The 27,635-nt window shown below is 31.9% G+C and overlaps 2 protein-coding genes across 2 annotated transcripts; both read left to right on the forward strand.

The window, feature by feature from the left end:
* Nucleotides 1-519: 519 nt before the first annotated feature.
* LOC145570383 (kinesin-like protein KIN-14I) lies at nt 520-7,777 on the forward strand. The gene is made up of 19 exons (XM_081629441.1): nt 520-1,236; nt 1,834-2,000; nt 2,093-2,236; nt 2,411-2,650; nt 2,760-2,831; nt 3,310-3,378; nt 3,486-3,585; nt 3,730-3,854; nt 3,939-4,020; nt 4,139-4,234; nt 4,343-4,516; nt 4,613-4,719; nt 4,825-5,003; nt 5,193-5,354; nt 5,440-5,693; nt 5,832-5,995; nt 6,085-6,282; nt 6,665-7,158; nt 7,341-7,777. The coding sequence occupies exons 1-19, from the start codon at nt 1,119-1,121 to the stop codon at nt 7,471-7,473; spliced, it is 3,078 nt and encodes a 1,025-aa protein (XP_081485567.1). The 5' UTR covers nt 520-1,118; the 3' UTR covers nt 7,474-7,777.
* Nucleotides 7,778-19,835: 12,058 nt separating this feature from the next.
* Nucleotides 19,836-21,526, forward strand: LOC145572085 (uncharacterized). Its single transcript, XM_081631106.1, has 5 exons — nt 19,836-20,023; nt 20,180-20,267; nt 20,582-20,655; nt 20,877-20,936; nt 21,335-21,526. The coding sequence occupies exons 1-5, from the start codon at nt 19,907-19,909 to the stop codon at nt 21,431-21,433; spliced, it is 438 nt and encodes a 145-aa protein (XP_081487232.1). The 5' UTR covers nt 19,836-19,906; the 3' UTR covers nt 21,434-21,526.
* Nucleotides 21,527-27,635: the final 6,109 nt, after the last annotated feature.

Below are 27,635 nucleotides of genomic sequence, written 5' to 3' on the forward strand. Positions count from 1 at the left end.
ATAAAAAAGCGTTGTAAATCTTTTAATTGATTAATATTTAATGTAATTTGAATTCAATAAAGAATAATAATTCAATGTCAGCAAAATTAATTTCAATTCAACAAAATCCATTTCAACTCAGCATAAATTAGGTAAAGATAATTGGGCTTTACTGAGTGAAAAATATGTTTTGTTTTCATAAGAAAGAGAGTAAACACAAACATAAACATTAATACGTATATGACTTAAATACACTCCTGCATAATTGCATCAAAAAAAAATACACTCCTGCATAATCGACTGATAGACACGAAATACGATAAACTCGACACGACCCAATGTCAAACCTTGACTTATTACACAACACAAATGTACTCCCTCAAACTCTCTCACTTCTATATCCAAAGTGAGCGTGCAAGTCACACAAGAAAGACGGTGCAACCATGAGAGTGACTCACCATCAAACAAAAGAAGACGTTAATTTCACACCCCCAAAAATAAACACACTTCTCAAATTCAAAAACCCACTCCTTAATACAGTTATAATTAACCATTATTCAATTTGCTTCGGATTTTGCTTCGTTTCTCAATATTCCCCTTTACAACTCCCTCTCTCACACTACACTGGTATCTTACTACAACTATAAAGCAATCTTAAACAGCTCTCATCAAATTTATATACTTATTAAAAAGCTTAAAAATGGCGGATTATCATCATTTTTCACAGAGATTTTGAGTTTTGTGTTTGTAGTATTCTCAAAGCAAGAGATTATCAATTAATCAATCAATCAATCAACCCTTTCCAATCTCTATCATCTAACCGCTCAAGATTTCGACTCTTCTTTATTACCTACCTTTTTATTCATCTTTTTTCTTTCAACCCCAGATGATTATTTTGTTATAATCAGACATAACATTGACAAAATACAGATTTTCTGGAGATTTTTTTGAATTTTTTGGGAGTTTTTGGAGTTGAGTTGTTGTAATTACTTGCCCATTTTGTCTTTTTTTGAGTTGATTTGTTAAGATTTGATTTGATTTTGATTTTTTCCCGATTAATGTTGGTGGGTGTTTGATATATTTTTTTGGGATTTTTATAATTTTGTTTTTTTTGGGAGAATTTTTTTGGTGGGGTTTTAATGGCGACGAGTGAAGCTTTATCGTTTAGTGTGGTTTCTGTTGTTGAAGATGTTCTTCAACAACATGGACATCGACTCAAAGGTCTTGATTTAGAATCCAGAAGAGCTGAGGAAGCTGGTATAATTTCCTCTGTTTTTAATTATTATTTCATGTTTTTTTATCTTTGGATTAGTTAATTATTCAAATTGTTAATATGAATTTGATTTGATTTATGTTAAAATGGTTTTATAAATTATGACTCGTAATATGCACGAAAAAATGGGTTTGTAAGTGTTATGTAAGTATGTAACACTAGATAGAAGTGACCCGATCAGGGAGATAAATTCTTGGTTCATGTAGTCGACCCGTTTTTCTGGATCAAGGATTTAGAATTGCTTTTACTTTTACTAACTCATATGGGTTGTCTATACTTTTTAATGAAGTCGTAGTCTATGAGAATTTTTAATTTGTGAAACCAAATTGTCTTCCTTATTTTAAAGTTCAATTAATGTGTGCAATTTAGGCTTTGGATCAGTTCTTAAATCATACCCTAACTAATTGGCCTTTTGTGTATGTACTATGATAATTTCGGTGAAATTCAAATTAACACTAGTTGAATTGAATTGTATAAAATTGTGGGATCATTATGTTATATTGTAGAATGAATAGTGTTGGGAGATGGTGTTTTTTGATGCTAAATTGCTAAATGAAAATTCATTGATGTACTTTATGTAGCAATGAGAAGATATGAAGCAGCTAGTTGGCTTAGGAAAAATGTAGGGGTTGTGGCTGCCAGAGACTTACCGGCGGAGCCATCTGAAGAAGAGTTTAGGCTTGGTTTGAGAAGTGGATTGATCCTTTGCACTGTCCTTAATAGGGTTCAACCTGGTGCTGTGCCAAAGGTTCTTGCTCTTGTCTGAGCTTCTTTTTCGCCTTTTACTCATCTGGATGTTTCTGAAATGTTGCTGATTTATAATGGATGACACAATTTTAGGTGGTGGAGAGTCCTGCAGATTCTGCTTCTCTTCCTGATGGAGCAGCTTTATCTGCTTATCAGTACTTTGAAAATGTTAGGAACTTTCTTGTAGCAGCAGAAAATATGGGACTTCCTACATTTGAGGCATCTGATCTCGAGCAAGTAAGGATTTAGTATGCTATTGCTGCTAAGATGTCTTGCAGATTTAAAAGTCTTGGTGTGCTGATATAATAACTAAAACTGTAGTGTATAAGAACAAGGATTTCAGCTGGTCTGCTCATTTTGTAATATTACTTTTTCGAAGTGGTAAATGTATTTATGCCTTTGTGTTTTTAGGGAGGGATACCAGCAAGGGTGGTGAATTCTGTTCTAGCTCTCAAATCTTATCATGAATGGAAGCAAGCCGGAGGAACTGGAGTCTGGAAATTTAGTGGAAATGTGAAACCCACCACCACTTCGGTGAAACAGTTTGTGCGTACGAAATCGGAGCCTTTCACAAATTCCCTGACAAGGAATCCATCAATGACTGATAAATCCTTGAATGCCCTTTCTCACGACATTGACACTAACAAATTGGTTAGTGCAACATAATGGCCATCTTCTTTTGTTTACTGTGGGTGTTGAAGCTTTTAAATGTTACTATGTCCATAGCATTCAAGTAACAACTTATTCCACCTATTTGCAGCCAAGTTCTCAGTCCCTGAGCTCACTTGTACAAGCACTTCTAATGGATAAGAAGCCTGAAGAAGTCCCACAGGTTAGTTTGGATGTATTAGCAGGAAGCATGACATAGTTATAAAGATTTATCCTTGTTTGGTATGCGGCAATGGAAATGAGTTTGTTATGAGTTTTTAACAAAGAGCCGCATTTTAATGTCCATGATAGTGCGTGCAAGCTCACTTCAATATTACTAGCATAACAGTTATTGGCAACATAAAAGTGTTCTGTCATCGAGTATTCATCAACTTTTCCATTCGAGGCACACAGTTAAAGAAAAAAAAAGCCTGTGGAGATGCTTACAATGCTTCAGTTATTAGTTCTAGAAAATGTTGCTAACCAAGGTGGAAGGTGGAAAATGTCCACAGGCAAGCTATTAGTTCTTGACTTCTTTCACCTGTGTGTGTTTGAAAAGGATTGAATATTTTGTGATGATATATATACTTTATGATCATCATTTACAGTGTCATCAACTTAACCAGTACTTTTCCCTGAACTTAGCCTTTTATGCAATGCAGTTAGTTGAATCAGTTCTTAGTAAGGTTGTGGAGGAGTTCGAGCAACGCATGGGTTCGCAAAACAATATGGTATGTAGATAGGCTTCTAAAAGAACCGTTTGTGCAACAGATTTATTCTAAAATTTGCCAGACTTTTTAAGCTTATTGAATTTCCACCCTTGTTTGTGTTACTCAAGGCTTATCAACCAAGCCAAGCTACAGCAAAAGAATTTTCTGCACCACATGGGAAGAAGCCTTTTTCAAAGATGTCTTCTGAAAATTCTAAGGCAAGTGATCGTATCTCCTTTATGAATATATGCATGTGAAGTTAAAGTAACACTATAACTTTTGGTATGAAAGGGCCTTGAGACAAATTTAGCTTCATGTATTAGTACTTTTCTCTTTATATGACATCTTTTAATGCCATACTGAAGGTAGGAGATAGAAGCTACTCTTTGACCAAGAAGCAAGAGAGCTTATGTGGCAATCAAATTAATGCTGAACAAATGAGAAGTCAAATGGTGAAGCAAAAAGAGATCGTTGATCGTCAAGGAAGAGATGTCCAGGTTAGAAATTGATGTAGTCTCTATTCGTTAGCATGAACTTTCATCCATCTTGTGGATACTTATTGGTGATAACTGACTTTGTAGGAGCTGAAACTCACTCTTCGTACAACTAAAGCTGGCATGCAGTTTATACAAACAAAGTTCCAAGAGGATCTCCACAATCTTGGTATGGTGATATGCTAGCTTTTTTGGTCATTTCCTATCAAATTGTATCAAATAAGTGAAATGAGGAAATTTAATTGAGGGTTATGACTTATAAAACTTGCTGATGTTGCCTTTGTTAGGCTCACACATGTATAGCCTAGCTCAAGCTGCCAGTGGGTATCACAAGGTTCTTGAAGAAAACCGTAGGTTGTACAATGAAGTACAAGATCTCAAGGGTAAATTGAATGCTACATTTGCCTAATGTTCATTCTTTCTCTGGTTTAGTAACGATGAACCTATAGGCCTATTTAAAGCAAACTAACTCTTTGATATCCTCGTAATAGGGAGTATTAGGGTTTATTGTCGAGTGAGGCCTTTCTTAAGTGGGAATTCAAGCTTTATAAGTTCTATTGAACACTTTGAGGAAGGGAATATTACCATCAGAGCACCTTCTAAGCATGGAAAAGGTCTCAAATCATTCAGCTTTAACAAAGTATTTGGTCCATCAGCAACACAGGGTTAGTTTTTGGCCCTTCTTAAATGTAATACTATTAACATTTTCTCTTCTTTGTTCAGGAAGTTTCTAACTCAATGTCATTCATTATGTAATACAGCTGAAGTCTTCTCAGATATGGAGCCACTGATTCGTTCTGTGCTTGATGGTTACAATGTTTGTATATTTGCATATGGGCAGACAGGTTCTGGAAAAACATTTACTATGGTAATCTATTGTTTAAACTAATCTTCTATTAATAAGCTCCTATTTTAATTTTGTTTTCCTAACATACTGATGAGTCCTATATTTTATTTGTATCTTCATTTTCAGTCTGGACCAAAAGACCTCACAGAGCAGAGTCAAGGTGTAAACTACAGGTCTTTGGGTGACTTGTTCTACCTCGCAGAGCAGAGGAAAGACACCTTTCGCTATGATGTTGCTGTCCAGATGATTGAGATATACAATGAGCAAGTCAGAGATCTTCTTGTGAGCGACGGGCTTAATAAAAGATATCCTTTTTCACTTTTTGAATAGCCTTGAATTCATTTCTTTTGTGGGTATGTACGTTTGCTGCTGAGATGTATACTACATGGTTCTCTCAACTTACTGGACATTCATTAATAATTGATTTTGTGCGACATACTTCAATACGTACAAGATCAGTCTACCATCAGCTATTTTCCTTAATCCATTTATACATTAGAAATTCGTAACAGTTCTCAGAACGGACTCAATGTCCCAGAAGCAAGTCTTGTTCCAGTATCATCAACATCTGATGTCATTCATCTGATGAATATTGGACATCGCAACAGAGCAGTTGGAGCAACAGCACTCAATGACCGTAGTAGTCGTTCTCACAGGTGTTGAACTATACACTTTTCAATGTGTTGGTTTCTCTTTCTGAACTCGTATTAATTCTGAACTTGTGATCTTTTTGATTTGCAGCTGTTTGACAGTTCATGTTCAAGGGAGAGACTTGACAACTGGTAATATACTGCGTGGCTGTATGCATCTGGTTGACTTGGCGGGTAGTGAAAGGGTAGACAAATCGGAGGTGACTGGAGACAGATTAAAAGAGGCGCAACATATCAACAAATCTCTATCAGCTTTAGGAGATGTGATTGCTTCGCTGGCACAAAAGAACTCACATGTCCCATATAGGAATAGCAAATTAACACAACTGCTCCAAGATTCTCTAGGTCATGTCTCAACTATCTAACTATAACCAACATATTATTTTTTAACTCTCAAATTATATGTACAAGTTGTGAGATTGTGTGTGTGCATTATATATTACTATAGATTTTATTGGCTGACAAGATTTTATGTTATTGCAGGAGGGCAAGCCAAAACATTGATGTTTGTTCACATAAGTCCTGAAGCTGAAGCTGTAGGAGAGAGTCTAAGTACGCTTAAATTTGCAGAGAGAGTAGCCACTGTTGAACTTGGTGCTGCACGAGTAAATAAAGACGGTGCAGATGTGAAGGAGCTCAAGGAGCAGGTAAAAGCTAGATTTTGGTATTCATTGCATGCTTCACCAGTGTTTTCACCTATACACTTCTCATATTTTATTTCTTGTATCTGTTTCAGATTGCCACTCTTAAGGCAGCCTTGGCAAGGAAGGATGCAGAATCTGTTCGTTCTCACCAGTCGGGATCCAGCAGCCCTGAAAGATATAGAGGGAAAGCTGATGTTCCTTCTCCCCTTCGTACCAATCAAAATGGCGGAAATACATTGTTTGATGTGAGTAGACATCAACAATCAATGGGAGATATAGCCAACTTTGAGGTAATTATAATGGCTACATTATGAATCTTGCTAAGAAAGTTTATCATTATAAATTGAGAATATGGAAGGGATAAAATGTATAAGTGTTGTGATTTTGTAATGCTGGAGCTGACTGAAGCTCTAAGTGCTGTGTTTTACTTATAAGATCAGAGTGGTTGTTTCTTTATGACCAACCTTCTTGTTTTGACTTTACATATGGAGACACCTTTTTGCATAAGCAATTCTTGTTTAAATACTCCGTAACAAAAAGCTAGATAGACAGACTGAATACTACTCTAAATTGCCATAAAAAGGTGTTTGTGATGATATGAGGGAAGAGGTCATGCTGGTTTTTCTTAGACAAGAGTATAATTGTTGGAGAATCTAATCTTTGAATTTGCAGGTCTGTAACAAGTCTGCGTCAAGACAAAAAAGGCAAAGCTTTGATCTCGATGAAATGTTGAAAAACTCACCTCCATGGCCCCCTGTAAATAGTCCTGGGCAAAAGTATGGATATGATGAGAAGGACCTTGATTCTGGTGAATGGGTAGACAAGATCATGGTAAACAAACAAGATTCACTTCCGAAAGTAGGGACTCGTTTATGTTGGGAAACAGCAGAAAATGGACCCATGGCTGATTCTTTCTACCCAAAATATTTCCCAGAAGACACCAAACTATATTCAGAACAATCGTATAGCATGTTCAGTGGAAGTAATCAGTTTGAAGTGACTAATTCAGATGACTTGGACGAGCTTGATGCTGCCACAAGTGACTCGTCTGAGCCAGATTTGTTGTGGCAATTCAATCATAGTAAACTACCTACACTTTCAAATGGTAGTATTGGGTTAAAGTCCAAGAAACTTGATGGCAGGCCTGCTAAGAGTCCAGATTTGAGGTAAGCACTGACTAGCAGTTAACTCCACTGGTATAAAAGAAAGTCACTAATGCTTCTCTAAATTTGTTATTCAAAGCTCAAAAAAAAAAGAACTTATGTTCACACTACTATTTTTTCCCATCGAAATCTTCATCTAATCATACTGTTTCATGCATGCTAATGCAATATCTGTACGATTACAGCAAGTCGATGATTCCTGCTCTAAGCCCCTCACCATCAAAGAAGCTACCAAACGGAAGTCAAATACAAAAAAGTAGAAGGCAGCAACCAACTTCAGCAGAAGCAAAACGGAGAATTGGAAATAGAAAGCAGTAGATAATTTGATTGTTTATCCAAGGGTAACTTTTGCCCCTTCATTTTTTTTTTCCAATCTTTTTTACTGGGGTGTTTTTTTTGTCCCTTCGTCGAAATTTGGTGGTTGTTCAGTATTTGAGGGTGAGAGAGAGAGAGAGAGAGAGAGAGAGAGAGAGAGAGAGAGAGAGAGAGATGTGTGACATACAATATATTTTTTTGTTCTTTTGTAACGTTTGTTACTTATACAGTTGAGCAATAATTCCAGTTGCTTGAATTTGTATACAAACTAAGAAGCTAAAAAGCAGAGGAGTTCCACTTGTGTTCATATTATGCGCTTTCAAACTGTATCAGGCTGTTTCACAGTTTTCATGCTCTACTGATTTTGATCTATGAATAAGCTCTGTTACAAATACCCATAGAAATTACTGCACATTAAATGCAGTAAATAAATCTTACTACCTGATTGCTTCATATTTGGCTGTTCATGGATTTATGAGCTATTGTGGTTCTGTTGTAATCTATGCTGAAGAGGGTGCAGTATGTAGGACACCCAACCCAAGTTCACCTTGACATGTGCGGGTTTTTATCAGCGTTGTGGCTATTGTTAATGCTTCAGAGTAGTAAAGTCAGGCATGTATTTGAACATTGGGGTTGCCTAGTCTGCTGTATACTAAAGGAGATTTTACCCAAGCTGTAGATAAGCAAAGCCTCCGGAAGACTTCAATTTTCCAGGATTGATTTTCTCTATCCATACACAATATAATATCAGTATCTAGTTTGGTTTTAAAAGAATCATAATCTGGACTATGCTGTTATATTATCCTTGTTCTTTGCACCTCAATACCTCATTTATCATTTGATCTATTCCAAAGTGCTTGGTAACTCCTATTGATGTGTGCCAGTAGAGTAGACATGATGGCTGTTCAAGTGAAGGCATTTTAATGCACTTACGCTTTTTTTTACCCCTAGTGAATTCAATTTGATAGTGTTGAAACATGAGATACTGGTAATAGGCAGAACATTGAAGAGTAAGCCGAACCATATAAGTCAGATGTGAGCGTGAGAACTTTCTGATGTAAAACATGATTTCAGTACAGCTTACCGTGATAGAATCAAATCTTTACCCTCCCAGGAAACCAATGCGGCAGCTTATAATTTTCTGAGCTGATAAATTTCCAGCAGAGTAGACTATATTCTGTAATGGCAGGGGGATGAATGCTCAAAAATGCAAGTTCATGCAGTCCCTTGTATTTTCTACTATCCTTGATGATGACTTATAGTGGTGACTTTGGGTGGCAATTGTATCAGCTCTTGCGGAAGAATGCTCCAGCTGTTTTAGTCATGGACTGATCCGTATAACTTCAGATCAGCAATGATATCGCTGAGCTAAGTGAAGCAGATGAAGAAACCATGCTACAGCATGTAGTGCAATCCACAATGTAAGAATGTAACACTGCACATAATAACAAAGTATTTACTGGGTCATATAGCGGTGGATTGGCTGTTTGTACTCGTATGGGATGTGATTTGGAAGATATCAACATTCTTATGTAGTAAGAAAAAGGGTGAATATGGTGTAGATTGTAGAGTGGCAGCCTTAGATCTCATCTTTCCTCTCTATTCCTATGCTTTGACATCGCGTTGTATAAGATGATCATATAGTATTTTATTGTGAGACTAACATAACATAACTATATTATTCATGAAGTTATTTCTTTACTTAGTATGGAATTACTTTTCATCTCACTAATAACTCCTAGACAATTATCATCATCAAGTGTTTATTTTCGTTGGAGTTTATTGTTAGCCTCGAATCGAGGCTAACAATTAACTGAGCAATATTAGCAGGCCTAAGCAAATTAGGGGCATACGCTAGCTAGTACTCCATAGAACGTGAGAGCGACTGTGAGTTTAACAAAAGCTTTTATTTTCTAAGTGTATTGTGTTACCATCATTCTAGCAAAGAATTGAAAACAAAACCATGCTCATTTTTTTTGATAACATCCTCGTCATTTATTAGAGACCTTGGTACAAACAACAAGCTTGTTAGTTGTTACCGTGCATAAAAGTTTAAAACTCTTCTTAGTGCACAGATGAGAGCGATCGAATTACAGAGCAACAGGTCCCCGATTACACAAATTATTACAAGTTTAGTAGTTTACGACATCCACTCACTTCGAACTATAAAGTAAGTGTCTGTGGATGTCAACTAGTTTAATTGTAAAAGTATTGAGGGTGGTAATGTGGTATCTAAAATTTAAGATCAAATCTCGTCTATATCATTATTTTTGTAGCTTTTTTTATAATAAAAAGACATAACTTGAAAGCGACTCAATTTAGAGACTTACATGAGGAGGATAGAATCAACTTAAATGAAAAATGAAGTTTTTCATTTGTATGAAATATTTTAACGATTCTAATTTTGAAAAATCAAACTTATACTCCGTATACTTGTTCCAAACTATATAAACAAGCTACTTCTATTCTACCATAATGAGAATAAGTTACCAACGTATCAAGCTATATAAACCAATCTAACTTCTTCTATTCTATCTACGTGGATTAATTGGAGCAAATAATACATTTATTTAGAAGACTACTCTAACACTCGGTTTATACTATATACTTCCTCCGTTCTTTTTACTTGACCCGCTTTGACTTTTACACTATTCACCACCCCTTCTTTGACCGTCTTTTGTGAATAGTATGTAAGGAAAAACATATTCATGTGAAATCTTTTTGAATTCGTCTCAATAACTACTATCATTATATATAACTTTTGTAATTTTTACTTATGGAGAATTAAAGTTATTGATTGTTAAAGTTTTGCATTGGCAAGCGTGATAAAAGAAACAGGTCAAGTAAAAAAGAATAGAGGAAGTATATTTTTTCGAAAAAATCCTTAGTGAGCTCAAGAAGTCTCAGTTTGAGAAAAATGTAGCGAAGATGTCTGAGCAGAATCTGTTAAGGCAGTACAGGTAAAGAGAATGTGAACTTGTAATAGTAGTAGCTGGTGTCTTTGCATTCGTTCAGGAGAAGAAGGATTGGCCTCTCTCTAGTTGAGTACTTTGTTGAAGAATCTGATTTGGCAGTTGCAGCTTCCATCAGAATCCCTCGGCCTAGGATGTTGTGTTACCTAATTAATCACTAATCAGTAGCATTCATTAAATCATTTTCAGCATATTGGTATGCTGGTCATCGTGGAAACTTTCTCTTAGCTTGCGGAAAACTATATCCAATTCTGATTCATTTTTTTTACTTAATCTTGTCTGCTTCTCGGCGATCCTGTAATGTTTGGTTGTTGAAGTTTTGGGACTCCATTAATGGATAGAATGGTTTTTTGTATCTGATGGTCAAAAAAGCAGAGTAGCTTTTGCAAAGATTACTTTCAAGAAACCACATTTATTATTGCTGGACGAGCCATCAAATCATCTTGTAAGTATTTTCATCGTTGTGATTATTGGTTACTTCGTATAAAAGAGTGTTGAACCATGGGTGAGGCAGCAGTGCCCTCAAAATCTTGAATGTATCAGGTAGATGAATTATTGAATTAACAAACTTTTATGAATTGAAAAGTCGAGTTCTTTGTTGCATAGTCCATTTCTGTGTGTAGTTCGCGTCAAAAATAATGAAAAAATGTGGGCTTGACATTTTCTCTTTTCCAATTTGTGTCGGACATGTCACAAAAATATGAAAATAATGTAGATTGGCTTATTTGTTCATATTCTGGGGAACTAAAGGTTAACAGTAAGTAAATGTATTTGCTATATCAGATGGATTTGTTTATGCTATTTCCCAATATTGTTCTGTCATCATACATTTGTTCATAGTAGAAGATTGCCAATTTTTTTTTAAAAATAGAAGCTGCCAAGTTATGTGAAGAATCCTTCAATTTGGTTTGTGGGTTTATTGTTCTATGTAGGAGACATTTCAATTGAAAATTTTCAGACATAATTTTATTATGGTACTTAAAATTAACTGCAAGATTTGGATGCCGTAGAAGCTCTTATCCAGGGTCTTGTTATGTTCCAAGGAGGAATACTGATGGTATTGTTTTCTTTCATTTGGCTGTAACATGTAGCTATCATTTATGAATACTTTTTTTGGCTCTTTTGCCCCAATTGATGGTAATGGTAATGGTAATGGTAATGGTAATGGTAATGAGGTTAAATCCAACAATGTCTGTGATAATGCTTCCCCACCTCTAAGGCCCCGTTCTTTAGAACTGCTCTGCTCTGCTCTACTTAAAAATAATACTTAATATTGAATTATTATAATAATAATTAATATTTAATAATAATAAATAATTAGTGTTTAATAATAATAATTAATATTGAATTATAATAATAATAATAATAATAATAATAATAAATATTTAATAAAAATAAATAATAATTAATATTTAATAATAATATTATTATTAAAAATTAATATTTAATAATAACAACAATAAATAATTAATATTTAATAATAATAATAATAATATTAAAAATTAATAATTAATAATAATAATAAAAAATAATATTTAATAATAATAATATTATTAAAAATTAATATTTAATAATAAATAATAAATAATTAATATTTAATAATTAAAATAATAATTAATATTGAATTATAATAATAATAATGATAATTAATAATTAATATTTATTAATAATAATAATAATAACAGTAAAAATAATAAAGATAATAATATTTTCTCAAAAAAAAAAATAATGACAATAATAGTAATAATAATACTTATTATTAATAATATTAATAATAATAATAATTGATTTTTTATAATATAAATAAATATTTAAATATAATACTAATTATTAATTTTTAATAAAAATAATAATAAAAATAATAATAAAATATTATTTAATAATTATTATAATAATAATAATTAATATTTAATAATAATATTTAATAATTATAATAATAATGCGATAATAGTAGTAGTAGTAGTAGTAGATAATAATAATAATAATAATAATAATAATAATAATAATAATAATAAAAATAATAATAATAATAATAATAATAATAATAAAAATAATAATAATAATAATAATAATGAAATTTGCTCTGCTCTGCTCTGCTTCAATCTGCTCTGCTAAAATCTGGTATACTCTGCCCAGAAACTCAAAAGAACAGGGCCTAAGTATGTGTTGAAATTTTCATCATAACTGTTTATTGCACCATCATGGACATTGTTGTGAAACTTTCCTAACTCATTACCATTTCCTTCGAATGTTACTTATAGCCTGTACCAAACCAACCATTGGAGCACAAACACAACAATCCTTAACTGGATAAGTGATGTCTATGTCTATGCAGGTTAGTCACGATGAACACTTAATTTCCAACAGTGTTGATGAGCTGTGGGCAGTGTCTGATGGGATCGTGACACCTTTCTGTGGGACATTCCAAGATTATAAGAAGTTATTTTGCATGTTGCATATATTCAGTTGTCAAAACATGAGTTCTAAAGTTTTTATGAAGCGAACACAGAATATGTTTTTATGTGGTCGGAATAGAATACAATTAATGTGAAATGGCAGAAGTGTTTGAAACCACAGCAAACATGCTGCTGTATGTTGCCACTAATTAAGTAGAGTGTATGATTGTGCTATTCTTACGAACAATTACTATACGACAATCACGTATTGAATATATGCAACATGCAAAAAAGTTGAAAAATAAGAAGTAACTAGTACGAAGTAACTATTAAGCTATATGGTTTTGTTACTCTTATGAATTATTTAGGTTCCATTTTGATGGATTGAAATTTACCAAATTGAAATAAAACAAAATGACCTGAACTATACAAAATTATTATTATTATTATTATTATTATTATTATTATTATTATTATTATTATTGACCAATAATAGTAGTAATAATAGCCACATGGTGATGTCTGATTACCTGTTTCTTCATGGTCATTTGAATAGGTAAAGAAGATTGGAAGTTAAACACATTTTGTAATAAGTTCACTAGCCTAGACATGATTATTAAACAAACTATTTACAATTCATGAGGAGAGTAATTTATGATGGATTTATTCTTCCACGTACATCAGTATTAAAAAAAAAAAAAAACGGAGAAAAAAAATCAATCATCGTATTAGTAAAAATTAACAAATTAGACATTAAATATCCGAGATTTTCGGATCGGATTCAAATACAATTTAAGATGTTTTTGGATTCGGATATTCGATCCGAAATCACAATTCTGAACAGACCTAATTAATGTACAAGACAAAACAATTGGATGGCAAGATAATTTATGTGTATAATTAAATAATTAATTTATTTTTTGAGTTTGTAATTGGGATGTTAGATTGATAATTTATTTTTTATTGTGTAGTTCATTTTTTGTGTGGATAATTGAGATGTTATATTATTAGTTCATTTTTCGAGTGTGTAATTAGGATTGTTAGATGGTTATCGATTTGCGTGTTGAAAAATGTTCCGTTAAATGTGAGTTTTTTAGTTCTTAAGAATTCAAATTGAGTTCAGATTTCGCAAAAAAAAAAAAAAAACATAAATGTCTCGTATTGCATATAAAAAAACGTATACACACAAATGGAGACATTTTTTAATATGCAAAACGAGGCATTTACGTTTTTCTTAAATTTGAGCTCGATTTGGATTCTTTAGGGCCAAAATAGCCCCAAACCTTTGACGGAACATTTTTTAACATGTAAATTGATAAAAAAAATATTAATAATTGGAAAGTGGGCCCAACTAACGGAATTTGTTAACAACTATGTATGGAAATTAAATGTACTTTGCGGGTTACAGCGTGGAAAGTGATATAAAGAGGGACACAACCACCCAGCGTAAAAAAGTGAAATTAAGAGGGTTACTATATAGAAAACCACTCTCCTAAAAGGGCCCACTTTACACCTATTTCATTTTTTCTCTCGATTTTTGTGTTTCGTTAAAGGTTTTAGGGGTCATTTTGCAAAAAAAAAATAACGTAAAAGCCTCGTTTTGTGAATTCTAAATTTAACTACGGGAACCTAAATTCACAAAACGAGGCTTTTACGTAATCTTTTTGCAAAATCCGAGCTCAATTTGGATCCTTAAGAACTAAAATTACCCCTAAAACCTTTAACATAACATTTTTTAATTTGAAAATCAAGAAAAATAAATAAAATAGGTGTAAAGTGGGCTCTACTAACGACAACATGTAACGGAGGGTTTATGATAAGGTTACATGTAACGACAACATGCAACGGAGGGTTTAATAAATGGACCTTGAGGTTACAGCGTGGAACTTTTAAAAGGAGGGAGCACAACATGAAAAAGTGAATACTTAAGGAGTATTGTGTAGAATTTTAGGAAAAAAAAAAAAGATAACACACATATTCTTATGAACAATTAGACAGGGATAATAATTGAAGTGAGACCCTATTCTTTTGAGCTTCTGAGCAGAGCAGCGCAGAGCAGGGGTTAGCAGAGCAGAGCAGATTTCAACAGAGCAGGGGTTAGCAGAGCAGAGCAGAGCAAAGCCGAGCCGAGCAGAGCAGAGCAGAGCAGATTTCAACATTATTATTAATACTATTATTAATGTTATTATTATTAATGTTATTATTATTATTATTATTATTATTATTATTATTATTATTATTATTATTATTATTATTATTATTATTATTATTATTATTATTATTATTATTATTATTATTATTATTATTATAACAAAACCTACAGGGTCAATCAATTTACAAGAAATTGGTAGGGAGCCGAGATACAATCTGGGCCCCCACCCCTCTAGCTATTATTATTATTATTATTATTATTATTATTATTATTATTATTATTATTATTATTATTATTATTCTTATTCTTATTATTCTTCTTATTATTATTATTACTATTACTATTATTATTATTATTACTATTATTATTACTATTATTATTATTACTATTATTATTATTATTAATATTATTAATGTTATTATTATTAATGTTGTTATTATTATTATTATTACTATTATTATTAATACTATTATTATTAATACTATTATTATTATTATTATCTCAAAAACAAAAGTCATACAATCTACAATAAATTAGTGGGAAGGCAAGATACAATCTGGGCCCCCACTCCTCTATCTACAATAAAGTCATACTATTATTAATGTTATTATTATTAATGTTGTTGTTATTACTATTACTATTACTAAGTGCATATACCATTGATTTAGGTGAGTGAAAACATAAATATATGTATACCATATTTAACATATGGTAATAGTAGAAAGATAAAAGACAACGGTTTACTTATATTTATTTCACAAAAATTTTAAAATAAAATGATTTAATGAGTAATAATGATTTTACTTATAAATTTGTCTTAATCATATATTTTATACCCTAAATATAATAATGATATACAAAGTACTACTTGAAAACAACCTCTTTTTTTTAATTCTTAAATTGTATGGAAAGATTTGAAAAATAATTCAACTCAATGAACTAACAATCAATACCCACATACATATAATGTTTCTACACATTGTGATTCTAATATCAAATGTTTATAAAAGAAATTGTTATTAATTATTATTATTATTATTTATTTTTTTGAAAGAATTGTTATAATTATTAATTAATAATATTATTAAATATTAATTCTTAATAGTTTGAATTATTAAATATTAATAATGATAACTATTATTATTAATTATTATTATGATTAATAAATATTAATTATCATTAATATTAATAATTATTAAAATTATTTTATTAATAATTATTATAATTATTCAAAATAATAAATTATTATCATCAATACAATATTAATTATTATTATTATTGAATATTAATTATCATTATTGTTATTATTAATTATTATTTGAAAATAGAGTAGAGCAGAGCAGATTTACTTTGAGCAGAGCAGATTTGATTTAAGCAGAGCAGGGCTCAGTAGAGCAGAGTAGCTCTAAAGAACGGGGCATGATTCTGTCATTAAGAGATGGAGGGGCAAGCGATAGAATATTTATGGCAAAATTAACCAATTTTTTTTCTTTTTTTTCTTTTTTTTTTACAAGAACCACTTTTTTAAGTAACTTGAATATGTTATATTTGTAACAAGGTTGTTATTAATATAACCTGACACAAGCATATTATGTATAACAAGTTAAAAATTACGTATTTCCTCCGTTTTTTTCATTATTGCACCATAGGAGTTGGGCACAAATATTTTGGTAGTAGAAAAAAGTAAGAGAGAAAGGTAAAAATACAAAATTGCCCATGTGACATATTGATAAACTAAAAAGTAAGTGTGAAAAAACAAGGGTATGTTGGGTATTTGTAGTATGAACACAAATAATTTTTTTCCTAAAGAGAAAATGGTGTAATATTTGTGAAACTTCCTAAAAAGGCAAGTGGTGCAATAATAAAAGAACGGAGGAAGTAGTAAAAAATAATGCAAAGGCAACATATAAATAATAATATGCTTAATTAAAACTTTTATAATATAAAGTTAATTAATGATATCATAACTATAAAAACAAAAAATAAAAACAGCTAGTTTTCCTAAGGAGAACTATGAACTATCAGTACATACGGAGTATTTAAATATGTGATTACCACATTTATTTTGTTCTAAGGTTTCTAATGACTACTATTGCCTAATTTAAAAATATAATTATAAAACTAATGCATGCTAATTACGTATCGATAACTTCCTATGCGCTAGGAGGGGATGCAGCACCACCGGTGCATGCTTGATTGTAGATATTCTTGATTAGGGGACTTGGGTCGTTTTCGAGTAACGAACAACATTCATCACTCAATGAATTTTGAGGATGATTAATAAGATAATTTCCAACTTCGTTTTTGCAATCAATACCAGCGGGCAATGGAGGCAATGGTGGCAAATCAGCCAATGGTGGCAATGCCCTCTTCCATCCGGGGAACATGTGGCGGGCGTGAGGTGGCTTAAAGTGAGGGTGAGGGTGTAGGTGCGGCCCGTGCGGGTGTAGGATTGGGTAGGAACACCTCAGGTTGCACTTGAGCAAAGGTTCCTCCTATGAAAAGAGCTGGTAAACCAATGAATATGATTGTCTTCATGCTTTGTAAGGTTTTTTTTTTGTTAGTGTTTTGTTTTGGTTTGCGTTTTCACGATAACCCACAAAAGGGTTTGAAGGTTGATTTGTGTGATTTTGAAACTGAGGTATAAAGGAGTTTATATAGTATTTTAAAGAGTGATTGCATAAACTTAAAACTCTCTAGGGATTGATATTATTATTAGGCAATATAATACAATAAATTTATTTTATCTTCTAATCGACTTTTGTATTAGATTTATATTTTTTACAGAAATTATCATCATTATTTTGCTTTTTTCTTACGGAGTACTATGGTAAGGAATTCTCACTTTTACCCCTCATCATCCACCACATGGTCTACTATTTAGTATCTACGTACGAAATATTTTTTGTATATTTGGAATTCCTTAAATTTAATGTAGTAATTGTAATTAAAATCATAGTTATCAGATCACAACACTATGTTTTAAACTTTTCAGTATCAATTGAAATTATTTTATTCTATTTTGATGATCAAATTTACCAATGATTATAATGGTTGTACTTCATACTTAGAAATCGTTTATGATAAGATAAAACGATATTGCAAAGAAATTAATTGTGAATTTGTTGAATGGGTTCGTTGAGAATCTTGAGATAGATACTTCGTGATGATTTAGACACCAATTTTTGGCCAAATTATATAACACTTTTCTAACTAACGTTGTATAACCTGACACAAGCAAATGATTAATTACAATTAAGATATTTGCGTAAAAGATCGTAAGGAAAAAAAATAAAAAATTGTAGATGAAATATACAAAATTAATACGAGTTATAACTATAACACTAACTAAACTTCCGTAATAAGACTAATAACTTTATTAATGATATCAAAACTATAAAAAATAATGAACCCACGAGAACTACCAGTACATGTGTAAATATGTGAAAACCACATTTATTTTAATCTAAAGTTCCTAATGACTATTATTGCATAATATAAAATAGTAATAATAATAATAATAAAACTATTGCAATGTTAATTATGTAAGTTCTTAAGCACTAGGAGGGGATGCAGCACCACTAGAGCATGCTTGGATGTAAATGCTCTTGACTAGAGGGCTCGGGTTGTTTTCGAGTAAAGAACAACATTCATCACTCAAGGAACCTTGTTGATGATTGATGAGATAGTTTCCTACTTCATTCTTGCAATCAATGCCGGCAGGCAACGGAGGCAATGGCGGGAACAATGGTGGCAATGACCTCCATCCGGGGAACATGTGGCGGTAGTGAGGGTGCGAGTGTGGGTGTGGGTGCAAGCGTGGGTGAGGGTGTAGGCGCGGGTGTACAAACACCTCCGGTTGCACATCTCGGGCATAGGTTCCTCCTATGAAAAGAGCTAGTAAACCCATGAATATAATTGTCTTCATTGTTTTTCTAGGGTTTATTGTTTTGGTTTTGTTTTCTCAACAGAGTATGATGTATGAAGGTTGACTTGTGTAGTTTTGAAGGTGAGGTATAAGGCCAATAAGGGGGGTTTATATAGGATTTTGAGGAGTGATGACATAAATATGACTCTCTTAGGAATTGATATTATTAGGTAATAATAGGACGAGATAAATTTTTAAGAGTTGGTATTTGATTCAAACTCTAACTCTCATATTATTATACATATAAGCGTCTAGTTATAAGTTTTAATATAACTATAAGACGGTAATTTTATGTACCAAACTAGAATTTTTATCCCTAAAAAAATATTACTTTTAATTAAAATATTAGCTTTAGAGATGTAAGAGTATAAATACACTAGAATATTCTTTATTTTTTTTATCATAAAATACCAGAGATCTTATTGTGTCTATAGACTTCTTATTACTACCATTTATCAAACGTAGCTTCAACAAACTTATACGATTTGGAATCCTATAAAAATAAAATAAAAAAATAACACAATTGATCAATACTATGTACATATCAAAGTTATATTTTATTTAGCTAAAGTTCAATACGGGGTATTATTGGTAGACCTGTCCAACAGGCGGATCTAGGCCGAGTTTTTAATTAAATGCCTAAATGGTATACATACTACTCCGTACTTGGTAGTTGGTAACATATAGAGACAGAGAATATATACAAAAATGTACACATGCTTGCTCCAGTAGTCCAGCCTCAATCTCTACCACATATCAAACTCGATCAAATTCTATGGAGCACCACATCTTTTCCAAAAATAGTACATTTTTGGTTACTACCAAAATTTGCGTCTAAACCTCTGGAATCTTCTACGTACAAATAGCAACCTCTTTTAACTACACAACTCTGACATTCAATTCAGCCTAACCGTCAAAACAACCTTAACCTCGAAAAACTCCTAACCCAAATTCACCAACTTTCCTCTCAAAAATTCTTACACAAAAAATGGCTGATCATCTTGAAACACTTTCTTCCAATTCTACTTGTTATTATGAAATTCTAGGCCTTTGTAAACAAGCCACCAATAATGAAATTCGTCGCGCTTATCGCTCTCTTGCATTGGTATATCTTAATGCAACTAGCTTAATTATATGCTAACATTTGATTAAATTTTAGCCTGTGTTTTTTCAATTCTGTTACATTATTGCATACTTGACTATTACGTTGAGTTGTTTGAATGAATGTACGTAATTTGAGTAATGGTGTGATGGGTTACAGAAATGGCATCCAGATAGATGGATAAAAGACCCGAAATTAGCAGGGGAAGCTAAGAGAAGGTTTCAACAAATTCAAGAGGCTTACTCTGGTTAGTTTCACACTTTCTTAGAACTACGTACATTTCTTCTAAGGAGTTAATTATCGCGATAGTCCTAATCCCTTATATTAAATTATGGTTGTAACACGAGTTTACTTACAAAAGTATCTTGGAAATCCAATCACAAATCATTAACATACTAATTTAAGAAGTGTCTGATACAAATTCATTTTTCCGAACATATGAATAATATGACTAGTAATTTTGGATTGAGGCGAATACTTCGGAGTATTTGAATAGCCAGCAAAATTAATGTTACATTATCATTGACATGGTTTATTTTATTGTTTTTACATTGGGGGCAGTTTTGTCAGATAAGGGTAAAAGATCAGTTTATGATGCAGGAATATATGATCTCCTTTCAGATGATGATGATGAGGTGAGTCCAAATTAGGTCCAATATTACTACCTTAATCCCTATTCTCTAATTAATTGATCGCATTTGATTGGAGGTCATTCACACATAATTAATATATTAAGCTACAAACCCACCTCTTTTTTTTACTTGGTTATTTGTTTAGTGATTCATATTACTAGATAAGGTGCACTACTAGAAAATGCTCTTTTACCCTGTTATTAAAAGTTGTTGATCATTTGCAGAACTTTGAAGATTTTATGCAAGAGATGGCTGCGACCATTAAGAGAACTAGATGCCAACAGGTATTTACCTTCATTTGTATATTGGGATACAAACCCATTGCATATCTAAGAATAGCAAGCAAATAATGTATATATTTTACTTTACGTACCAAGTTTGAACTTTTTTAAATCTTGCTTGAACTTGGTTTGATATAAATAATTCAAGTTCGAGTTCAGAGCTCGCTCAATGAAATATGTTCCAACTACTATGGTCACGCTAAATAGTAAATTCTAAATTGGTACTAAAAACTAGCTTACAAACTTGATTTTTTGTAAGCTAATATTTAGTATTACCAATTTATAAAATATATTCAATGCTTATGTTCACCTTAGGTTGTATATTATTAAAAACCGTAATATTTCGATTCGCTGATTAAAATTAACACTGAATTAATGGCCTTGAAATGTTGCATGAGCAGGAGGGGAACAATTTGGAAGAGCTACAAAAGATGTTAATTGAGATGATTGGCTGTGATTATACGTCTAATTTCTCCATGAAAAAAACTCGTACTAGCTGATACCTGAGCTGCTTAATAGGCCTATTTTATGACGTAGATAAATAATCTATGTTTGACAGGCCCAACTAAGGCCTAGCCCACATGAACATGTAAACCCCCAGCCCAATGTTTTTTTATTATTATTTTTTTTATTTTATATGTTTTATGATTTATTTATTTTTTTTTTTTTTTTTACAAGTCATTTGGTTCTATCTTTGTGGTTACAAACTTACATTTGATAGAGTATAAAACATATTCCTGTGCCTTAACCATAAGCTTAAGTTTTTGGTTGAGTTGGTCCACTAACATGGTATCAGAGCCAACGTGACATAGAGGTCACGGGTTCAAATCTCATCCACTCCTCCTTCAAAGTGGAATTAATTCGAGCCAGGTATGGGTGAGCCTGTGTTGCATCCACATTTCATTTCAAGCCCAAAGAGCCTTTCATGTGAGGGGAAGTGATAGAGTATAAAACATATTACTGAGCCTCAACCATAAGCTTAAGCTTTTGGTTGAGAATTCAAATACAAATAATCACATACTCATCTAGCGAATTTGATCATATACACGCGAAATAAGATTTCATCTCAAATGTAATTAGTAATAAACGGAGTAGCTACTTAGTGATTTTTTTATTTTTATTTATTTATTTATTTTTTTGCAACTCTTGCACCTTACAACCTAGTACAATTGATTATAATATGACAATATTGAAAAATAATCTTTTTAAAGTTTTGCTCATTTGTGATAAATGTGTAATTCTTTTGGAAATTAGTGCCAACCACCTTGTATAAATCTATGAATATCACAAATTTAGATTAAGGGTCTGTTCTCTTCAGATTATTTTCATTTCAGTTCAGTTCAGCTCCAATAAATTCAGTTCTTAATTTCTTTCTCTTATAAAATATTCAGTTCAGTTGAGCTCAGCTCAACTCAGCTCAGTTCAGTTAATCAGAACAGGCCCTAAGTTTGATGTGTTTTATAAACTAAGATAAATAAATAGTTTAAAGTATAACATAGAGCTTGTTTTTAGGTTTTTGAGTTATGCTTAGTTGTGATCAGCTCATGAAAATATCGAGTTGAGCTTGAGTTAATCATGAAGCAATTAGGATGACAATTAATACTCGTAGTTCCCTACAACCGGCTTTTGGGGTGGTAATTAATGTTGATAAAATTACATGTTGATTCCATGAAAAATATATGCAAAGGAGAAGAAGTATAGTTCTTGACATAAGATCTTTAAATTAATAGTTGTGTCGTGGAAGTAGTGAAGCAAAATATGCCACCATCAATACACATATTCTCATGACCCGAAGGTTAACACAATTTATTTTTTAACGTATCAACCCGAACTCAAATTATGGAATTGTTACAAGAACCGTTTAAATCTCTCGTACAGATATTAGGGTTTGTGTTTATTGTGTTTTCACGCTCAACATGTATTCTAAAATTAATCAAAATATATGAAGGCCAAAAGGCTATTTTTATAGGAGAGCGACAAAAGGAAACAAATAGTCACAACCACGTCACCAGATCGAGTCCAACTGGCATGGTTGGGCAAGCTCGCTCAATCGGGTATGAAAATAAACTAGTGGATACCCCGAAATTTGCCAGTCAAGCAAAGGCGTTTGATCGGCAAGGAGCTGAGGACACATCTCCAATAAGGCAACATGACTATGTCCTGTCTGATCGGACACAAGCCAAATTATCTAGTAGTAGATTGATGTATTACTAGAATTTTCAACAATTAAATGCATGATAATCAAGAGACAGTTACAAAGTAAATACAAATGCGACAATTAGAGCAATAGCAAGCCCCACTAAACTTAATCACATCTTGCAGGGTAGTGCCATAATCATAGGAATATAACGTAGAACTACTTTGCCTAATTTTCAATGTAATTATTAGACACAACTTGACACACTCACCTACCTCTTTTCAAAAGACTCCAATCCTAATGCATGATTGAAGCGCGCAAGGGGAAAAAATTATACCAGTTAGATTTGTTTTTTTTTTTTTTTTTTTTTTTTTGGAGGGGTTGGGGGGGGGGGGGGGGGGGGGCGGACACTTGGTAAAATAATTAGCATTATTATGACAAAATTATACGGAGTATGTGTATGTCAATTACTTCATTAGTTAATAATTATAATTTATGTTAATAATTTCATTTTTTATCCTTAGAGTTTGTTCTATATTACTTGATTTTCATTTATTTGAGCTCAATATGAACTTATTATCAAAACTTAATTTTGTTGAATTTTATCATGATTTAATTTGCTCTTATTTATCTTTTTTTAGAACCTATTTTTCATAAATTTATGTTATTTGACTTATTTACATTTTTTTTTTCTTGAAATAAGTGAAAATATAATGATAAATTTGATAATATAAGGCCAAAATAGTTCATTTTTACAATTAAAAAAAAAATATGTTAAGGATAGAATAAATCACAACATGACAAAATATGAGAGAGTTAAAAGAGTGTCAAACTCCAAAATGTTGCAAATAAAGTGAAGTGGAGGAAGTAGATAATAATCATAATATAAATTGGAAACTTTATTAAGTGGTAAATTTGTTAGACAAGTTTTCCTCAAAAAAAAAATAATAATAAAATAAAAAAATAAAAAAAATTGTTAGAGAAGTTGGGGAAATATAAAAAAAAAAAGTACCAATAATCTTTAATTTTATAATTAACTTTTATATCCTCTTTTAGTTGAATTAATAAAGTCTTTATATGCGAAATGAGTTTCATATTAATTGTTTTTCAACGTTACGCACAGGGGCAGATCTATTCATGTGCATAGTGGTGCACGTGACTAACCATTTAAAAAAAAAATTGATATTAAGTTTTTTTTTTTTATAAAAAATAGAGAGACCTCTTATTATAGATAAGCAGTCTCTTAGCTTTGATGCTTCTATTGCATTTACAAGAGCTTTGCGCTGCGTCAGTGTTCTTTTTTTAAAAAATCAAAGAGACCTCTTATTATATATTACCAGTCTCTTTGATGCTACTATTGCATTTCATGAGTTTTGCGCTACTTTCTTTTATATTTAAAGAGACCGATTATATTTAATAACCAGTCTCTTAAGTTATTTCATTTTTTTTAAAATATTTTTTGCTTCTATTTATATCCTATATTTGTGCAACAAATTTTAATATTTTTTCCCCAAAGCTTATCAATTAAGTAAAAAATCATAAAGTTAATGTAGTAATTCTATAGTACGATTTGTTTGTAACATGTTATTTGTAGTACTTTCGACTTATAAGATTGAATTTTTTAGTAGTATTTGGTTGTAGTATGGATTTTTGTATCTGTTGAGCCCATGAGAAAACCCACATGTGAGTGAAAGTGTTGTCCCATATTGAAAGAGTATAAAAGTGAAGAGAAATAGTGAGATGTGTATCCCACATTGAAGAAAGGAGAAAGTCGTGTCCACTTTATAAGGCTAAGGGGCTACTCCCCTCATTGCCATATGGTTTTGAGGTGGAACCTCCTTGGTCGTGTAAAGTGGACACTTGTGACGGGTGTGGCTCAGGCCCGTTTATCATGGTATCAAAACCAGGTTGGGTTGTGTTGTGATCTGGGCAAGTATTATGGACAACTCACATGTGAGGGGGAGAGTTGAGCCCATGAGAAAACTCACATGTGAGTGAAAATGTTGTCCCACATTAAAAGAGTATAAAAGTGAAGAGAAATAGTGGGATGTGTATCCCACATTGAATAAAGGAGAAAGTCGTGTCCACTTTATAAGGCTAAGGGGCTACTCTCCTCATTGCCATATGGTTTTGAGGTGGAACCTCCTTGGTCGTGTAAAGTGGACACTTGTGACGGGTGTGGCTTAGGCCCGTTTATCATGGTATCAGAGTCAGGTTGGGTTGTGTTGTGATGTGGGCCAGTATTATGGACTACTCACATGTGAGGGGGAGTGTTGAGCCCATGAGAAAACCCACATGTGAGTGAAAGTGTTGTCCCACATTGAAAGAGTATAAAAGTGAAGAGAAATAGTGGGATGTGTATCCCACATTGAATAAAGGAGAAAGTCGTGTCCACTTTATAAGGCTAAGGGGCTAATCTCCTCATTACCATATGGTTTTGAGGTGGAACCTCCTTGGTCGTTTAAAGTGGACACTTGTGACGGGTGTAGCCCAGGCCCGTTTATCAGTATCCTATTTTTGGATTGAAGTCAATTTGGTGAAATATAATTTTTTTTTATATGTATAATTTTTGGATTGAAATTAATTATGAACAAGATGTGGGAAAAAAAAATTTGTACTTGCACAAGTGATCAATAATTGATGATGACTCACCATCTCGGAAACCTGGATCCGCCACTAGATACACACAAGTTTTTTGGACGTGTTAGTCGTTGATGCATTAATACCAACTACAAACAAGTACTGAATAATAAATAAACTAGTATTTGGGCCCGGATGATGCCCCGAGTCATTACATTTTTCTTGTAATTAGATTTGTTATACAAATTAATGTTTTGTATCAAAGGATAACATAAAATGGTAAGATGCTTAGTTCTAGAATTAGAGGTTGCATCTTCAAATCTTTTGAGGAACATTTTTTTATTATAAGTGCATGACATGCATTGAGAAACATATGGAAGGGAGAGTCATGTGACGTTTTGTGAGTGATGTGGCATAATAAGAAGTTAAGTGAATGATGTGGCGTAACAAAGGGGTCTACGTGACACATAGACTTTCTTAGGAACGTTATTTAATTGATTTTTTTTTTTTGAAAAAATAAATAAATGTAACAATTAAAATATAATAGAGTTTGCTTTTTTTTTTTTTTTTTTTTTTGCGTAAGACAAAATGATTTGATTAATTAATTATTTATTTTAAAAATGGGGTGAGAGAAAGGATTTGGTCATATAATAAATGTCACAACTCTCACAAGTGTTATTCATAGATTCTTGGCAATAATCCCTGGTCCCAAAAGTACATGTACACTACAAATTATAATGTTTATATAAACAATTATTCAACAATACGAAGTATAAATAAAGGAAATTTAGTGGCAAGTTAGTTAGACAATTTGGGGAAAGTGTTTTCATTTTTTAATAATTTAATATCATTGTCCTTATGATCTTTTAATTTGACAATTAGCAATGGATAGATCTAACAGTGTGAAAAATATACATATAGCATTATGTTTGTAGAACACGATTTTAGTATACACACCGGAATTCATCGATTAATAGTTTTACTATAATACTACTCCCGTGAACTCTTACGTTCAACTATTAGGTATAATTTGTGAGATATAAAAAATTTCAAAAGTTCCACATAATATTTAACGAAATAACTATATATAAATATGGTCATTTTGTGGAAGATTAACAAACTAATTTCTTTCTAATCAATTTTAAGTACCAAAAGAAGAAAGCAGTGGGTTATTTTTGCAAGTAGCTATTCTTTAAATAAGATCAATTATCCAATTTGAAACTTTTTTTTTTTTTTAATAAATCCAAGTTGAAAAAAGTCTATATAATATCCATTTAGTGGAATTCTTTTGACACATTCACTCTTGAATCTTGATCTTCCTAGTTTCCTATTTTGAGTCGTATTCTTTTGACTAATAATTCTCACTGCTTCACCTACTCTGCTTCACCTAACACTGCCTTACCATCTTTTTTATGCCTTTAATGCAATGTTATCTTCTAACACAATGTCTTAGGGAGATCTTTAAGACGTGCGAACTCTGTTCTTTTTAAAATGTAACGCTTGGAGTTCAAACTCCGTAAATGTTAATGTACAACTTATATCATTTTAAGTATAGTTATTTTTTTTATTCAATGATAAGAATTGACATTCTAGAAGTATATATTGTTATATTTCTTAAACATGTATTTGTATTTCCCTACATATAAATCACAAATTACCATCAAACATACATGTGTGCTATAAGTGTAATTAAATTACAACTGTTGCAGTTATAAAACAATAGATGGAGAAAGTATTTTGCAAAACGGTGAACAATTATAACTTAATTGGCAATTAAACGGTTTTATGAGTCTTTTACTATTTGTATATTTAAAATATAGTCTCATTTAAGAAATATTATGCTACAGAGTGTTATTTTTAAATTGGCCGACTTGTAGATTATGTAGCCTTTCTATTTAGAAAATCAAACAGACAACTATCAAGAGATCGACCCTTTCTAAATAGCAAGCTCTCTTATTTCCTACGTTTTGATTATATATTCAAGT

Source organism: Chenopodium album, chromosome 12 (assembly GCF_948465745.1).
Source record: "Chenopodium album chromosome 12, dcCheAlbu1.1, whole genome shotgun sequence".
NCBI lineage: Eukaryota > Viridiplantae > Streptophyta > Magnoliopsida > Caryophyllales > Amaranthaceae > Chenopodium > Chenopodium album.

Coding starts and splice junctions, on each gene's coding strand:
- LOC145570383 (XM_081629441.1), top strand. CDS start 1,119: ATGGCGACGAGTGAAGCTTTATCGTTTAGTGTGGTTTCTGTTGTTGAA. Junction 5,004..5,192: donor AGCGACGGGCTTAATAAAAG/ATATCCTTTTTC, acceptor ATCCATTTATAC/ATTAGAAATTCGTAACAGTT. Junction 5,694..5,831: donor ACTGCTCCAAGATTCTCTAG/GTCATGTCTCAA, acceptor ATGTTATTGCAG/GAGGGCAAGCCAAAACATTG.
- LOC145572085 (XM_081631106.1), top strand. CDS start 19,907: ATGGCTGATCATCTTGAAACACTTTCTTCCAATTCTACTTGTTATTAT. Junction 20,024..20,179: donor CTTATCGCTCTCTTGCATTG/GTATATCTTAAT, acceptor GATGGGTTACAG/AAATGGCATCCAGATAGATG. Junction 20,656..20,876: donor TTTCAGATGATGATGATGAG/GTGAGTCCAAAT, acceptor GATCATTTGCAG/AACTTTGAAGATTTTATGCA.